At 53.7% G+C, this 18,331-nt stretch overlaps 1 protein-coding gene across 1 annotated transcript; it reads left to right on the top strand.

Annotated features, from left to right (window-relative positions):
* Positions 1-2,084: 2,084 nt before the first annotated feature.
* On the top strand, positions 2,085-17,372 carry SARS1 (seryl-tRNA synthetase 1). Its single transcript, XM_078871259.1, has 12 exons — positions 2,085-2,229; positions 3,755-3,965; positions 4,825-4,895; positions 5,814-5,894; positions 6,749-6,907; positions 7,402-7,545; positions 8,205-8,360; positions 10,496-10,717; positions 13,223-13,352; positions 14,656-14,813; positions 15,389-15,518; positions 16,397-17,372. Exons 2-12 carry the CDS (start codon positions 3,830-3,832, stop codon positions 16,522-16,524), a joined length of 1,515 nt encoding a protein of 504 aa, XP_078727385.1. The 5' UTR covers positions 2,085-2,229; positions 3,755-3,829; the 3' UTR covers positions 16,525-17,372.
* The last annotated feature ends 959 nt before the right edge of the window (positions 17,373-18,331 follow it).

The following is an 18,331-nucleotide window of genomic DNA, read 5'->3' as shown; positions in this document are numbered from 1 at the left end:
AACTGAATGATTCGCAATGCCAAGTTGAGCAATTCTAGTCTAGCACCGGCAAAACTAAGGCAACACTTCCTTAAGCTGCATGGAGATGGGGAATACAAGAACACCACGCTCGCTGAATTCAAGGTGAAGAGAGCCAGATTCGATGAAAAGGCTACTCTGCCTGTTCTCGGCTTTGTACCCATCAACAAACCGATCCTCACAGCATCGTACGCAGTTGCTTACCTGATCGCAAAGCAGGGCAAGCCACACACCATTGGTGAAACACTCATAAAACCAGCTGTGTTGAAGATGTCGAATATCATGCTGGGAAAGCGGCTAAAGTTAAGTTATCCCAAATTCCTCTTTCAAATGACACCATCAGCGACAGAATAGAGGACATGAGCAAAGCCATCTTGGCCCAAGTAGTTGCAGATCTGATTTCAAGCCCGGCAAAATTCAGCCTGCAACTCGACGAGACCACAGACGTTTCCAATCTAAGCCAGCTTGCTGTATTCGTGCGCTATGTGAAAGACGACGTGATAAAGGAAGATTTTTTTTTATTTTGTAAGCCTCTTACAACAACAACTAAGGCAGCCGATGTGAAGAAACTTGTGGATGACTTCTTCAAAGACAACAATCTTTCGTGGGATATGGTTTCTGCAGTTTGTTCGGACGGAGCTCCAGTCATGCTGGGAAGAAAGTGTGGTTTTGGTGCGCTAGTGAAAGCCGATGCACCACACATCATTGTTACGCATTGTATTCTGCACAGGCATGCGTTGGCAACAAAACCTTGCCTCCAAAACGGACAGAAGTATTAAAAATTGTAGTGGAATGCGTGAACTATGTGCGAAATAGTGCTCCGAGGCACCGCATCTTCAGTGAGCTGTGTAAAGAAATGGGCTCTGAATTCGAGGTACTTCTGTACCATTCTAACGTTCGGTGGTTATCCCGGGGACAGGTGCTGAATCGTGTTTTTGCCATGCGTGTGGAATTAGCCCTGTTTTTGCAAGAGCACCAACATTGTCATGCAGATTGCTTCAAAAATTCTGAGTTCATTCTCATTTTAGCGTACATGGCTGATATCTTCGCAGCTCTCAATCATCTGAATCAGCAGATGCAGGGCGGTGGAGTCAACATCATTGAAGCGGAGGAAAACCTGAAGGCTTTTAAAAAAAAAGATACCGTTATGGAAACGACGAACAGAGAACGATAACTTCGCAAACTTTCCCCTGCTGGACGACTATGTAAGTAAGATCGAAGATGTATCTGGAATCGGAGACATTTCTGTACCCGCGGAACTGAAGCAAGGAATTGCCACGCACTTAGATGAGCTTGCAAAGTCTCTCGACGGATACTTCCCTACAAGAGAGTCATATCCAGCATGGGTGAGACAGCCGTTCGCGTTTAGTGTTGAGACAGCAGATGTCAATGATGAATACCTCGACGAAATCATTGAAATTCAGCAGAGCCAGGCTCAACAGCAACTCTTCAGAACAACAACGCTCTCAACGTTTTGGTGTCAACAAATGGTAACGTACCCTGTTATTGCTAAGAAAGCCCTGGAGATTTTCATACCGTTTGTTACAACATATCTTTGCGAGCAATCCTTTTCGAGGATGCTGGACATAAAAACGAAAAGGAACAGTATTTGTTGCGAAAATGACATGAGAGTGGCACTTGCCAAGGTGAAGCCGCGCATTTCTGAACTGGTCTCTGAAAGGCAACAGCAGAAGTCACACTGATTTGCAGTAAGTATTCATTATTTTGTTTTTGTGTGAAAATCATGTTTTGCTGGTTTTGTTCTTTGAACCCAGTGATGTTGATGCACGGTTCATTTTGTGCGCCAGTAAAACATATACCTATGTTTTGAATTTGAAAAAATCATGTTTTATTTTTCCAATTAAGAAGGGTTCGGTGAATGCGCATATGAAACTGGTGGGGTTCAGTACCTCCAACAAGGTTAAGAACCACTGGTGTAGTGTATAGTAGTGTAGTGTATAGTGTACAGGAGGTTGACAGCGGTGGGTTTACCAAATGCCACGGGCAGCACCCCCCCACACCCACGTGACCGAGCGTCATGCCGCACGGCCACGTGGGCGGCGCAGGCAGAGGAGTGTTGCGCATGCGCAATGCGCGGGTTGCATCAGCCTCATTGAACGAGGTGGAGAGGGCGAGAGGCGGCGGAGAGAGACGAGGAGGAGAGAGACGAGACGAGGAGCAGGGGAGAGAGACGAGGAGGAGAGAGACAAGGTAAGAGACGTGGGGAGACGAGGAGCAGGAGAAGAGAGACGAGGAGCAGGAGAGAGACGGGGAGAGACGAGGAGAGACTAGGCGGAGAGAGAGAGAGACGGGGAGAGGAGAGAGAGAGAGACGGGGAGAGGAGAGAGAAGGAGGTGGAGAGAGAGACGAGGAGGAGAGAGACGGAGGGGGGGGGGGTAAGAGACGGAGGGGGGTGGGTAAGAGACGGAGGGGGGGGGGTAAGAGACGGAAGGGGGGTAAGAGACGGAGGGGGGGGGAGAGACGGGGGGGGAGAGACGGGGGGGGGGGGTGAGAGACGGAGGGGGGGGGTGAGAGACGGTGGGGGGGGGGGTAAGAGACGGAGGGGGGGGGAGAGACGGGGGGGGAGAGACGGGGGGGGGTAAGAGACGGAGGGGGGGGGTGAGAGACGGAGGGGGGGGGGTGAGAGACGGAGGGGGGGTAAGAGACGGAGGGGGGGGGTGAGAGACGGAGGGGGGGGGTGAGAGACGGAGGGGGGGTAAGAGACGGAGGGGGGGGGGGTGAGAGACGGAGGGGGGGGGTGAGAGACGGTGGGGGGGGGGGTAAGAGACGGAGGGGGGGGGGTAAGAGACGGAGGGGGGGGGAGAGACGTGGGGGGGGTAAGAGACGGAGGGGGGGGGGTGAGAGACGGAGGGGGGGGTAAGAGACGGAGGGGGGGGGTAAGAGACGGAGGGGGGGGGAGAGACGGGGGGGGAGAGACGGGGGGGGGTAAGAGACGGAGGGGGGGGGGTGAGAGACGGAGGGGGGGGTAAGAGACGGAGGGGGGGGGTAAGAGACGGAGGGGGGGGGGTAAGAGACGGAGGGGGGGGGAGAGACGGGGGGGGAGAGACGGGGGGGGGTAAGAGACGGAGGGGGGGGGTGAGAGACGGAGGGGGGGGTGAGAGACGGAGGGGGGGTAAGAGACGGAGGGGGGGGGGTAAGAGACGGAGGGGGGGGGGGTGAGAGACGGAGGGGGGGGGGTAAGAGACGGAGGGGGGGGTAAGAGACGGAGGGGGGGGGAGAGACGGGGGGGGAGAGACGGGGGGGGGTGAGAGACGGAGGGGGGGTGAGAGACGGAAGGGGGGGGGGGGTGAGAGACGGAGGGGGGGGGGGTAAGAGACGGAGGGGGGGGGTAAGAGACGGAGGGGAGAGAGACGAGGTTCGGGGGGGGGGGGTAGAGACGAGCACTAGACGAGGAGGAGGTAGGAGCTAGAGGGAAGTGAGAGTAGTAGCTGGGGAATGGGGAAGCGAGGTGGGTCAAGAGGGAGATGGAGCGAGCAATATGTTGACGATGTGGCGAGGTGAGACGCGCAGTGGAAGGAGACGAGGTGTGTGTGTCGTGTGTGTGTGTGTGTCGTGTGTGTGTGTGTGTCGTGCGTGTGTGTCGTGCGTGTGTGTCGTGTGTGTGGTGTGGTGTGTGTGGTGTGGTGTGTATGTGTGTCGTGTGTGTGGTGTGGTGTGTGTCGTGTGTGTGGTGTGGTGTGTGTCATGTGTGTGTGTCGTGGTGTGTGTCGTGCAGCAGGAGGAAGGACCGTGAAAAAGGACCACGAGGTTTTGAAGAGGAGGAGGAGCAGCAGCAGCAGGCCCCGTCGCCATGGTGCTCGACCTGGACCTGTTCCGCGCGGACAAGGGGGGCGACCCGGCACGGGTGCGCGAGAACCAGACGCGGAGATACAAAGACGTGTGCCTGGTGGACACCCTGGTGCAGGCCGACACGCAGTGGCGCGCCTGTGAGTGCAGCGGACAAATCCGCGTCCTCCACACCCTGCACCTAGCCTGGCACAGGCACCGTGGGGGCGTCACGACACAAAGACACAAAGACAAAGGTCCCCCGTATAGCCTGTAACAGACTGCTGAGGCAAGTGCTGTTAGCGAGCGCCTATGAAGGCGGGCACGGCACACCAGGGGGTTGGTGGCCAACACCACGCCCGGCCGCCTTTGTCTCCCTTTACACACCGCACCGGGTACTCATTTTAGGCTGAGTCGACCAAGGGGAGGCCCAGGACCGGTTCAAATAATCGTCACTGATGTTGGCCATGAGCGGGAATGGAACTCGGGCGGCCGCGCTAACCGCTACACTACCGCTCCCCACGTGTGGTGTGTGTGGTATTGGGTACGCGATGTGGTGGTATGTGTAGTGTGAGGAGGAGCGGTAGTCGAGTGGTTAGCACGCTGCCCTACAAACCCAGCGAGTTCCATTCTTGCTCACGGCCAACACCAGTAACGATTATCGACACCGTTCCTGGGCCTCCCCTAGATCTACTCAACCTCAAATGAGTACCCGGTGCCGTTTTTAAACATCTCCACTCGGGGAGACAAAGGCGGCCAGCCACTGGTGCTGGCCACCCACCCCCTCGTGTGCCGGGTTTCATAGATGCTCTCTAACAGCACTTGGCCCAACAGTCTGTTTAGGCTATATAGGGGACCTTTGGCTTGTTTGGTGTGGTATTGGATATGTGGCTTGGTATGTGGTGCAGTGTAGGATGTGGTATGCTAAATATGTAATGCGGGCGGTATTGGCTTTGTGATGATGATAAATGGTGATGTGATGACCACGCGGCGTGTGACGATGTGCGATGTCTCGTACAGGCAGGTACCGCGCTGACAACCTCAACAAGCTCAAGAATCTGTGCAGCAAAACCATCGGCGACAAGATGAAGGTGCGAGCGCCAGCGATCGCGAGACCAGAACGCGTCTCCCCGCTTGCCCGAGGCTCGGATGCTCGACTCTTGCGTCAGAGTCCTCGCTGGGGGGGCCACAGTGGTAGTGCCACAGTGGTAGTGCCACAGTGGTAGTGCCACAGTGGTAGTGCCACAGTGGTAGTGCCACAGTGGTAGTGCCACAGTGGTAGTGCCACAGTGGTAGTGCCACAGTGGTAGTGCCACTGTGGTAGTGCCACTGTGGTAGTGCCACCGTCGCCACTGACCACCGGCATGGCCACGTCGGCAGCCACAGGCATGGTCGCATTGACCACTAGCATGGCACCAAGCGAATGTCCCGTGGCTGATTGACTTCGGGATTCTGCGCCTTGGCACGTAACCAGACCTGGCAGGGGCACGCCACGCGCACACCGCATGCGTCGTTAGCCCCCCACGCCTTGGCCCCGCTTGGCCCCGCTTGGCCCCAAGCTAGATTCATACTTCTCCTCGGGTAGTTGGGCTCAGGCACCGTGCTGGCTCGCCTCGAATGTGTCAGTGGAAAAGGGGTATTATCAATTATTGTCACACGCTTGTGTCCCTGGGAAGCCTCACCGAGTCTCGAAACAAATTTTCAGGAGGGTTCTGCCAAGGTTTATCAGTCGGAGACGACGATTGCTCTGCGTATTTCCTAACAATTTGTGGTGTAATTTGGACCGTGAATGACCAACTCGTTTCGAATGACGTCACCTGCTCCGAATCCTGCTTTGTAACCACGTGAAACCCGACGTCCCCCCTCGTACTGCCCCGTGCGTATGTTGAACTTATTTCTCGCCGTGCGTAGCCAACCGTGTTCATCGGAGGTGCGGCGAAAGTGCGTGCACTGGTTCTGCAGCAGCGGTGGTTGACGCCGCGTGTATGTGTGCATGTGCGTGTTTGTAGAAGAAGGAAGATCCTGGGCAAGACGAGACTCTCCCCGAGGGGACGCCGGGCCTCGATGAGCTCACGGCGGACGCGTTGGCCGTAAGCACTCAGCCGCGGGCAGTTGTGGCACCGCGCGAGCACCGTCGCCGCTGCTGTGAGCGGCAGCCTGCCAGTTGGCCTGGGCAGAGCGTTTAGTTGAGAAGTGCTCGCCGGGGCCGTTATCGCGTCCGGAGATGCGCGACGACGAGCTTGTTGGGCGGAACCCGACAAACAGGTGGCGCGGCGGCAGTGCTCGCGAACGCAGTCAGACGGTGGCGAGCTCAAATCCTGGTCAGAGAATCGACTCTGCCCGTCATTCTGTGGAGTCGATACATTGAGTGCCACGTTTTGGGGAAGATGAACAGTGGCTCTCCCTCATTATAGGCATGTGGAATTTGCACCACTGGTGAGCGCCAATGCCTCAATTCTCAATTGAGCAGCAGGACCACACATGCTGTTGACTGTGATTCAACTTTACGTGCATCTCCCTACCAGCTAGCCGGGAGGGATGGTGCCCAGTGCAGCTCCCGGTAGACCAAATCACGGAGCAGATCAAGCAACAATGCTGGTAAAGGTGTAGCACTGCAATCAAGCACCGTGTGTATGTGGGGAACGGTGGCGCAGTGGTTAGCACATTGTGCTACGAACCCAGCGAGTTGGGTTCGATTCTCGTTTGCAATTAACGTCGGTGACGAAAGTCTGCACCTATCCTGAGCCTCCCCTAGGTCGACTCATCTTTAAATAAGTTCATGTTGCAGTGCATAAACATCAGCACTGCGGCCTGGAGACAAAAACGGCCGAGAGCATTGTTTGCCCGTCGTGCGCTGTGCCGGCCTTAATAGGTGCTCGCTGAAAGCATCTGCCCTTCGAGACTGTTCAAGGCTACAGGGGGAGACTTTGCGTTGCTGTTGCAGGCGCTGTCGGTGGCGCAGATCAAGGTGCTGCGCCTGCAGATCGACAACGCGATCGCGCTCGGCGACACCGAGCGCCTGCGCCTGGAGGCCGTGCGCCTCGACAGCCTCCGTGAGGTTGGCAACATCCTGCACCCCTCGGTGCCCGTGAGCAACGACGAGGTGAGGCATTCTCCGTCATCACGAGGACTCGGCGTCGCACAGACACGCAGACTCAGAAACATAACAGCGACACGCAGACACACACAGACATAGAATTATGCAGACACGCAAACTGGCACAGGGTCACGCACAGACCCAAAGAGACAGCCTCACACACAGACCCACACAGACAGCCTCATGTAGACACCCACACAGACAGCCTCACGCAACACACAGACACAAACAGACATACGGACTCGCACAGACGTAGCATAACATGCACACACGGACCCACACAGACAGCTTCACCCAGACACACACGGACTCGCACAGACGTAGCATAACATGCACACACAGCATCATGCAGCGTGTGCGTGTCGCGCACGCGTCTTCGTGTCGCGTCCCAGTGCCGTGCCGGTGTGACGCTGTGGAGATGACGAGGTGGAGATGATGATGATGATGAGAGCGCGACGGGGTCCGGTGGGTGTCGTGGGCGACCGCTCGTGTGTGTCCAGGACGCGGACAACAAGGTGGAGCGCACGTGGGGCGACGTCACCGTCCGCAAGCGCTACTCACACGTCGACCTCGTGGTGATGGTGGACGGGTACGAGGGCGAGAAGGCGGCCATCGTGTCGGGCAGCAGGGGCTACTTCCTCAAGGTGAGCTCTCGGAGTGAGCTCCGGATTATCCGCTTCTGCGGGCCTTTTCTGCGTGGGCCATTTTGTCATTTGAAGATGAAGGGTGCTGTAGAACTAGCTGTTGGAAATCTTGGCAGAACCCTCCTGAAAAATACTCTTGGGACGCGGTGAGGCTGTTCCTGGGTTAACGAGAGCAATCACAATAACAGGTGCGTGCGTGGTGCTGCGCTGTCCGTCACGTTGCGTTTCATTGAAGATACAATGTTGAGCCATTTCATACCGACTTCGGGGATTTTGCTGAAGATGCACGACGCATTTCTTCACTTCATGCTTCCTCCCTGCACTGCTCCACTTTGGAATTCCCTCTTCCCGTCATCTCTTCTACCATAACCGTGCCCAATTCAAGAAGCCCATTACACTCTTGGATCTATCAAGAGCACTGTTTGTTTCTGGTCGCTTGACGTTTTGGTCCTTCGGGGTCAAGAGAGGATTGTTTTTTGTGTGTGTGACGGAGTTGTGTGTCTGCAGCGACTGACGTTGACGCAGACGTGGCGACACCCGGAGGTGACGAGTTCGGTCGGCATCGCGGTCGGCCGGTCGCATGTCTCTCCTTCGGGCTCGTGCTCAGTGACTGTGTTGGTATCAAAAAACTAAACTCCCGCTTGCGATCGTTCCGTCAGGGCCCGCTGGTGTTCCTGGAGCAGGCGTTGATCCAGCTGGCGCTGCAGCGACTCTACAGCCAGGGCTACACGCCGCTCTACCCGCCCTTCTTCATGCGCAAGGAGGTCATGCAGGAGGTGGCCCAGCTCAGCCAGTTTGACGAGGAGCTCTACAAGGTGTGTACATGCGTGCGTGAGTGCATGGGTGGGTGGGTGCGTGCATGGGTGGGTGGGTGGGTGTGTGCATGGGTGCGTGCATGGGTGGGTGGGTGTGTGCATGGGTGGGTGTGTGGGTGCGTGCGTGCGTGCGTGGGTGCGTGCGTGGGTGCGTGCGTGCGTGGGTGGGTGCGTGGGTGGGTGGGTGCGTGTGTGGGTGGTTGGGTGTGTGCGTGGGTGGGTGGGTGCGTGCGTGGGTGCGTGCGTGGGTGGGTGCGTGCGTGGGTGCGTGCGTTGGTGGGTGCGTGCATGTGTGGGTGGGTGGGTGCGTGGGTGGGTGTGTGCGTGCGTGGGTGCGTGCGTGGGTGGGTGCGTGCGTGCGTGGGTGCGTGCGTGCGTGGGTGGGTGCGTGCGTGGGTGGGTGGGTGCGTGCGTGCGTGGGTGCGTGCGTGCGTGGGTGGGTGCGTGCTTGGGTGGGTGCGTGCGTGGGTGCGTGGGTGCGTGCGTGCGTGGGTGGGTGCGTGCTTGGGTGGGTGCGTGCGTGGGTGCGTGCGTGCGTGGGTGCGTGCGTGGTTGGGTGCGTGCGTGGGTGGGTGGGTGGGTGCGTGGGTGGGTGGGTGGGTGCGTGGGTGCGTGCGTGTGTAGGTGCGTGGGTGGGTGGGTGCGTGGGTGCGTGCGTGGGTGGGTGGGTGCGTGCGTGCGTGCGTGCGTGGGTGGGTGCGTGGGTGGGTGTGTGCGTGGGTGGGTGGGTGCGTACGTGGGTGGATGGGTGCGTGCGTGGGTGGGTGCGTGGGTGGGTGGGTGGGTGCGTGGGTGGGTGGGTGCGTGGGTGGGTGGGTGTGTGCGTGCGTGCGTGGGTGGGTGCGTGGGTGGGTGGGTGGGTGCGTGGGTGGGTGGGTGGGTGGGTGTGTGCGTGCGTGCGTGGGTGGGTGCGTGGGTGGGTGGGTGCGTGGGTGGGTGCGTGGGTGAACGTCCCACACCGCACTCCAGCACGCGCCTTGATATCATGCAACAAAAAGCACCGGGAGGCTGCGTCATCCATCCATGACAGCATCGCGCTATGCTTACAGTGCAACGGTAATGCCTCCACATCATCTTTCCAGTCATATCAACATGCACATCTTTTGGTGAGTTCCCTGAAAAGGTTAATTTTATTTTAAAATTAGTTTTTATTCAATCGTTTTAATATTCGTTTTTAAAATTAATATTTAGGTATTGTGAAAAGTGATATAGGTGTACATTTTTAGGTTAGGGGTAGAGTTGAAATGTCTTGAAACACAAAATTTTTTTGTATGAAGTTAATGGGAAAAGCCGTTCCGATTTACGAAATTTCATTTTACGCGTGTTCTTTGAAGAACACATTCAGGGTTACCAGTGTCAAATTGGGATCGCATACAGCAACATCGCTCTCCCTACTGCGAATAGTTGGCAGGACCCTCCCTAAAAAGAGTCTAGATTTTGTGATAAATAAACAATAATAATAGTAAGAAATAAAACTATGCTCACCCACAGTCACGCTGCATACAAAAATACTCATATAAAGATCCCCGTATAGCCTTAACAGACATTCTAGATTTGAAGCTTTCGTGACTGCAAGGATTCATATTCTTAGGTTTTTTCGGTAAAGTCACGTAGGCAAAACATTAAAATTAATAAAAGTAAAATAAAATAAAAATCACGACGTTTCGGAGGCAACACAAGCTTCCGTCTTCAGGTGGAACCGTCACAGCCACGACAGCTGTATTACTTGATACTTGATACAGCTGTCGTGGCTGTGACGGTTCCACCTGAAGACGGAAGCTTGTGTTGCCTCCGAAACGTCGTGATTTTTACCTTAACAGACAGTTGGGGCAAGTGCTATTAGCGAGCACCTATGAAGGCCTGCATGGGACAAGAGGGGGGGTCGGTGGCCAGCACCACGCCCGGCCGCCTTTGTCTTCCCACTATTAATGTTTACACGTCGCACCAGGTACTCATTTGTGTCCAGGACCAGTTCATGTATTCGTCACCGATGTTGGCTGTAAGCGGGAATCGAACTCCAGTTGCTGGTTTTGTACTCGGCACACTCGCCACCACTGCGCCACACCGCTCCCCACGTGTGCAAACACGCCCGCTGATACACGCAACACACACGTGCGCACGCCGGGTCGCGCCAGGTGGTGGGCAAGGGCAGCGAGCGCGCCGACGACAGCTCCGTCGACGAGAGGTACCTCATCGCCACGTCGGAGCAGCCCATCGCGGCCTTCCACCGCGACGAGTGGCTCAAGCCGGAGCAGCTCCCGATGCGCTACGCGGGCCTCTCCTCCTGCTTCCGCCAGGAGGTCGGCTCGCACGGGCGCGACACGCGCGGCATCTTCCGCGTGCACCAGTTTGAGAAGGTGAGGGTCGTCGCCATCGTTGCCGCCGTGGTGATGAGTTTGAAGGTGACTTAGAGAAAAACAACGAACGCAGCGGAGCGAGGAGTGCAGGCCGCGAGCGAACCAATTCGATGACGCGTGCGGGCGCACGGCATGGCGCCTGCCCACAAACGCCGCGTACTCCAGCTTCCCTTTGCTTTGTTTGGGCTTCCTGGGCCTCGTACTGATGATGCTTGATGCAGTCTCGATCGAAGACGTCGCGTATCTAATGGCTAAATGTGGCTGTGAGAATCGCTGTCTAACTTACCGGGTGAGAGAGCCGAGACAATACGAGACTACGCGCGTTAAACGCCTTAAAGCCAGTTGACGACTTAAGTTTTTGTAATTTGTCAGGTGTAGGAGCGTCTTACGACACAAATTTGACCAGATCATTCTGTTTCTTAACCCAAGTATCAATTGTGTATGTAGAATTGTAACGTGCTGCACAGGTTTCATTCGCTCCATTCACGAGTGTTATATACGTGTGCAATGGAAGAGGAGTGCCCGGAGAAATCACACACACACACACGCACGTGAGGTGGGGGTAACACAATCCCCATTCAGATGCAAGTTAACCCACTTGCTGTACTGCCATGAGATGCTAGAAAGCCATGAGATGGTGGCCACGTTGATGCCCATGGGTATAGAGAGGGGATCATGAATCTGTGCATGAACTACGAACCCCTAACTCCACAGTGCAGCATTAGAGGCCGCATGCAGCGGTAGCCACCAGCTCCCAGCCTCTCAGACATTCGCCACCACGTCACTCCTGCGGCCGTCGACTGCCTCTCCTGCCTCTACATCGCCCCACGCGGCGGTCGGCCCCAGCGCCGTAGACTCGCGTTGAGGAATCCTGGGAGAGAATCAGATTCAGACTTCATTGAGACTGGAGGAATCCGCTGAGCTGTGAAGGTCTTTTTCACTGATGTCCAGTAGGGGGCGGGTCAGCAAGTTACAACAACAAACAGTACAAAACAATAGGAGTGCAAAATAGAGAAAAGGTAGGCAAGTCACTACAAATAAAGTATATACAGTGGTATCTCGGAGATCGAACTTAATTACTTCCAAAACCGTGTTCGAACACCGATTTGTTGGAACACCGAATCAATTTTCCCCATAAGAATGAATGGAAATAGCATTAATTGGTTCTCCACCCAAGGATGCTCCTATTATGGGCCATTTTTACACAAAATTTACAATATTAAAATACAGTACAGTACATAAAAGGAAACAAAAAACAAGAAACACAGTTATAATGAATAGAATAAATGAACATTGAACTTCACTTTACCTGTAGTAAGGAGAGTGGATGGCTTGAGTGGAAGGTGGTGAGGAGGGGAGGAGGAGGAAGTGTCAGTGTTGCTTGGAAGGGGAGTCCCCCTCCATAAAAACGTTGGGTAACTGCCCTTCTGGGGTTCTTTATTTTCTTTGCCTTTTTTCTAGCACTAACTGTGATTCACTTGAGGGCCTTTTTACTAAAAACTGATCAAGAGAGGATTGTTTCTGCCTCCGTTTTAAGATGTTTCTGAAGTGACTCAATGCAGTAACGGAACGATGTTTTGCGGGTCTGCACTGAGCGAGAGCTACGTGCAAACTGGGTCATTCGTCTTTGTCTCGGTCGCCCTGGCTACGCGTCTCGGCCCAGACAGGTTCTTTCCAGTTGTTCGACCTCCGAATTTTTGTTCGATATCCGGGGCAAAAAATGGTCGAAATTTTTTTTCGATCAACAAATTGTTCGAGTTCTGAGGCGTTTGATCTCCGAGGTTCTACTGTATTTACAAATTGCATAAGTACATTAATTCATGGCGATTTTTCAACACGAAATGCAAGCTTGAGCAAGGCAGCAAAACAACAACAAAAGCAGTCCCAGACCACACCAAGACAACACACAGTCCCTCAATAAAATGGCACAGGGTGTGCGATGACTCACGTTGAGGAATCCAGGGAAAGCTCATTCTGTATGCGATGAGTCGGCAGGCCCTACTCACAAGCTCATTACACAACAAGAGCAACACGTCAATGGGCAATGTGAGTCTATGGGCAATGTGTGAGTCTATGGGCAATATGTGAGTCTATGGGCTATGTGTGAGTCTATGGGCTATGTGTGAGTCTATGGGCGTTGTGTGAGTGTATGGGCAATGTGAGTCTATGGGCTTTGTGTGAGTGTATGGGCAATGTGAGTCTATGGGCTTTGTGTGAGTGTATGGGCAATGTGAGTATATGGGCTTTGTGTGAGTCTATGGGCTGTGTGTGACTCTATGGGCAATGTGAGTCTATGGGCTGTGTGTGAGTCTATGGGCAATGTGAGTCTATGGGCAATGTGTGAGTCTATGGGCTATGTCATTGCCCAATCCTGACCAAGCATGGGTCACAAACTCAATAAACACGGGAGGGAAGGGGAAGCTGCTTTGCATTACACGGTGGAGTGGGGGTTCAACTCGGTACCTCGATGGGGTTTAACTCGCCTCTGTGGCTGTTTTCGTGCAGATCGAGCAGTTTGTTTACACGTCGCCCCACGACAACAAGTCCTGGGAGATGTTTGACGAAATGGTGAAGACGGCGGAGGGCTTCTATCAAGAGCTGGGCATCCCGTACCGCATCGTGAACATCGTGTCCGGTGCGCATCGCCCGCCCCGCTCGCACGCACCACGGCTACACGGCCACACCTAAACTGTACACTAAACTATTTTAATTTTACCAGGTCAAGGCCCACTGAGCTATGTAGCTCTTTTTCAGAAGCGACCTGGCCACGAATGATAGCTTAACGAAGTGGCTTATAATGTGGAAATGTTTTTATCAGCCAAATACTCTAAACGCACTTGTTTGTAAATGTGGAGGGAAAAACCGGAGGACCTGGAGAAAAATACACGAGACCACGGGGAGAACATGCAAACTTTAAACATACAGGTGTCAGGGTCGGGATCAAACCCACGACTTCTTGGTTACCAGGCAAGATAGTTAACATCTCACCATCGTGGCGCCCACCTGCACTGCCACCACCCGTTGGAGAGCGGTTCGTGTGTTTGGTGGAGCCCAGCCCTCCTCGACTCCGTGCTGTTTCGGAGAGAGCAAACTGGCATCACAACCCTTCTGAACGCTTTTGTAAGCGTATACACCCAGTGGCAGCAGTCCTTGTGGGCACAAGGTGACTCGCACCTGGCCTCCGAGTGCGTATTAGTCTGCTGCCGGCAGTGGGCTCCGACTTAGTGCTGCGGTGATAGCTACCGGCTTCGTGCTGCGTGGAAGCGAATCGTCAAATAATACATTGTTGAAATGCATCGCCTATACAGGGCACCATACTTCAATAGGGATTACCGTTGGTACGGCAATTTTAATACACACAATGGACAGGAAGGACACGATCAAAGGGCTCGCATAATGCGCATGCAAATTGTATGTTGGCTCATTAATCCCCCCCCCACTTTGCGCAAGAGCACAGAAGTCTGGTCACCATATCTATGCCTCTATATAAGGAACGAAACAGGTGGACTTCTCCACAAATCTGGCTGTCGCCTGATGAAGCTAGTTATAATTACTGGCAAAACGTCGTACTCAGATTGTAAATGTTGTGGCTTGGCAAGTTGGCACAGTGGGGAGCGCGGGTGGTGCATCTGCCAGACATCTCAGTCAATCCATAGCACCTGGGTCTGTCCCGTGACCCGCCAGCAGTGAGCCTTTGACACTTCACGTGGCCTCAAGGTACACCTAGCCTGGCACAAGCGCCACGATGAAGTCACCGCCACTTTGTGGTGAATGGTGGCTGTTATTGACGGTGGCTGTGTGTGTGTGTGGTGATGTGTGAGGTGTGGTATTGTGTATTGCTGTGTGTGGTGATGAGTGGAGGCTGCGTGCGTCGTGTTGCTTGTGTCGAAAAACCCTTAACACACGCGCGCGCAACTTCATGCCACACCGACCTCTAGGGGCACTCAACCACGCGGCCGCCAAGAAGCTGGACTTGGAGGCGTGGTTCCCCGGCTCTGCCGCATTCCGGGAGCTCGTGTCCTGCTCAAACTGCACCGACTATCAGGCGCGGCGCCTGCGTATACGCTACGGCCAAACCAAGAAAATGATGGACAAGGCAGGTGTCTCCTCCACGGTCTCTTGCCTACTCTCGCTATGGCTCTGACGTCACGCACCGAGGGGGGGGGGTCAGACATTTGTGATAATCTGTGACGATGTGCGACGACGGGGGGGGGGGGGGGGTTGAGAAATGTGACGTCACATCAAAATGCGCAACTTTAAATAAATATAGACAACACGTTCTACTTAATTAAATAGACTTTTTAATAAATGTTTTCTTCTACAACATCAGAGTGCAGCGGCATATTAAATATGCGCTACAATGACAATAGTTTAAAGCGATTTGAAGCATGTTTTATTTTTTGTGGGGGGGGGGGGGGGGTAGAGCTTTGTGACGTCATATTTGAGGGGGGGTCTTACTTTTTGTGACGAGGGGCGGGGGGTCAAAAATCGTCCAAAATCGCGTGACGTCATTTATGGATGGCCCCCAAACACAAAGATCTCCAGTGTAGCTTGTGCAAACCGTTGGGGGCAAGTGCTGGTTAGCGAGCACCTACATGCGGAGGCCACTGGGCCGACGCTTGCCGAGGGTGACGTGGGTGACATGGGCATGTGTGCGGCGAACGCGTGCAGGCGGAGTTTGTGCACATGTTGAATGCCACCATGTGTGCCACGACACGCACCATCTGCGCCATCCTGGAGACCTACCAGACCGAGACTGGCGTGGTGGTCCCCGAGGTTCTACGGCCATTCATGCCTCCCGGTACGAACGAAGCACCGCACTGACCACCGCACCACTCGCTCGCACATTCAGGTTTATTTTGTGTGATCAAATGGGAACTCGAGAGGCCAGGATGAGTCTCGCTTGAAAGCATCGCTGGCCTAGGTCACCAAGATGATGAAAGCAATAACATAAAAAAGTACAGCAAATAGAAATTAGAGCATAAGCAAACAAATACAAATTGGAGCAAACCCAACCATTCTGCAGTGACATTAAGTAAAAGAGACATTCACATGGAAGTGTTGTGATTGTTGCACCAATGTGTAAACAGACAAGAACAAATATTAGATGCAACGGAAAGTGAAGTCGTCGCACAGAACCATCAGCGTTGCATTGTGATGCAGCTGGGAGAGTGTGGGCGTCACGGTGGCGAGATGTTAACTACCTCGCCTGGTATACAGGAGGTCGTGGATTTGATCCCGACCCTAACGCCTGTATATTTAGAGTTTGCAAGTCTCTTCGTGGTCGCGTGAATTTTTCTCAGAGTACTCCGGTTTTTCCTTCCACATTTAGAAACATGCGTTTAGAGTATTTGTCTGATATAAATTTCCACATGAGAAGCCACTTCTTTAAGCTATCATTTGTGGCCAGATCACTTCTGAAAAATAGCTATATAGCTCAGCGAGCGTTTCCTGGTAAAATAAAATTGTTTTATTTAAGTGAGTGACCGTGGACAATTGTGAAGTGATGGAATTTTTCAGGTGTTTGGGACATGAGCAGACCAGGAGTCAGAATCACGTGAACTCTCATCCCGGCCCAGTGTACTGCTAGTGTAGAGACTCGTCCAGAATTGTGGGGATTTTCGGTACTGAACGAACCGCGCGGGCCCACACGTGGTTGTTTGCGTGTTTTCTCCGCAGGGTTGAAGGAGGAGTTGAAGTTTGTGAAGTCGGCTCCCATTGACCAGGAACAGATCAAGAAGCAGAAGCGTGGCAAGGGAGACGGCCTCGCTGCCAACCTGGGCAATATGGCCGTCAATGACGCCTAGGTGGCCTGCACTGCCACGCTCAACTACTGCTTGCACTCCTGCAAACATAACTCTCACATGGGTGTTACACCTCCTCAACAATGATCGCATGGATTGCAGCGTCGCGCTGTCAATGATTAAACCCACGCGTAACCCTAGGATTTGTGGCGTCGCGTGTGTCTGGATGTGGGTACCTCTCTACGCATCTCCTCCCATTGCCTTCTATTTAAACGTGGGATGGTGCACAGATAAAGATGGCGGCAGCACAACCGCTCGAGTGAACGGGATCGAGACACGAGCTCCTGCATTGATCGGTGGTTCCTGATCTCTCAGAATCAGAATCTTTTATTTGTCCTGGAGAAATCCGATGAGTTATGAAGCTCTTTCACAGATGTCCAGTAGGACTGTGGAAATATCCCTCGGGGCTATTTGCCATACTATTGTAATTTTTCAAAAGCTCTTAGAAATATCCTTGCTCAATTTAAGAAACTCTTGTCAATTGCAACTTTGACAGTGCCGATTTATGCTGGCTGCTTGACGTGGGCTGTTTCTCACTGCAGACCAAACCTGGGGTCCTGGGAACCGTTGGCTTAAAAGTAAAGAGGGATTTTATTTTACGGGACTTAACCTTCACCCTCGGGGCTAATCACTCCCTCGTTTACATCCACCCTGTATCGTGCAATTGCTCCGTGTTCCCTGTGGTGTGGAAAGAGGCCGGTGTGGTCGGTCCTGGTTTGCGCGACTCTCAATGGCGTTGGTTTTTCGTACCACGGTTAACGACGAGTCGTGTGTTCCTTGCTGCGAGATGTGACGCATCCTTGTTCGGTTTGTCGTGGGAGTATCGATTAAATAAAGCTCAAGTGAATGGGTCTGTGCTGTGTGCGTCTCATCGCAACATGGTCGAGAGTCGCTAAGTTGTCGGGGGTTTTTGGGATAAGCCTGGAGTATTCATCCACCTTTTTCCATTCCCCCACCGGTCCTGACCATCGGCCACCATCCCTAACCGTGATGTGTCCTGCCCAAGCACACCTTCCTGATTGCCACGTGTTCCCTTTTCCCTATCGGTGTCATTCTTTGCGCACTTGTTTAGCTTTTGTTCCATTTGTGAACGTCCGCGTATTCGCCTGACAATCGCGTTCCACAATTTGAAGCGTTCTTCTGGAACTAAAGGAGTGTCGCTTTCTCTCGTCAAACTAAGTTTTTTTACTTAATATCGTGTTTTTTTAGGTAAACCCACTTGTGTTACCCCCCCCCCCTCAGTTGTCACTCGAGACACGAAGCTCACGTTGTGCGTGACTGTGTTGTCCGCGACCTTTGTTTCGCTCGTATTTATCTGGAGCCCAACTTTGCACTCTTCTTCACCAGGTTCTTCATTCAGTCTTCAGATCATCGGCCCATCAGAGAAGTGACACTAGGAGCAGGGGTCGGCAACCCGCGGCTCCTCTTTAAGGACCGCTTCGTGACGTCTTTCACATCTATTGCAGCTCTTGAAATATTGGGGCGGGGGGAGGTTATATTTTATTTTTGGGACCGAATTTGAAAATTTAAATGGCGCTTCTTGTTATTTTGGTTGCCATGCTGCATGTCCATCCAGCTCGTTCGGTCTGTAAAGCCACATACGCCATAGTCAGCCAGATGCCCAACCTTGTGGTCTGCCAGTAGGGGGCGACGATTGCTGCTTTGACCAAGGGCACCCCCAGTGACAGCTGTCTCTATGCAGCACAAGGAGACTCAAAAGTCCAGAACTTCCTGCGATCAGGCATTTGTCTACCAGTAGGGGGGGAGGCACTGATTGCTACTCTATGTTGTCATCCCAACGAAGTAAATT

The sequence above is a fragment of the Lampetra fluviatilis genome, chromosome 32, assembly GCF_964198595.1.
Source record: "Lampetra fluviatilis chromosome 32, kcLamFluv1.1, whole genome shotgun sequence".
NCBI classification, from domain to species: domain Eukaryota; kingdom Metazoa; phylum Chordata; class Hyperoartia; order Petromyzontiformes; family Petromyzontidae; genus Lampetra; species Lampetra fluviatilis.
This window is presented reverse-complemented; position numbering and strand designations above follow the sequence as displayed.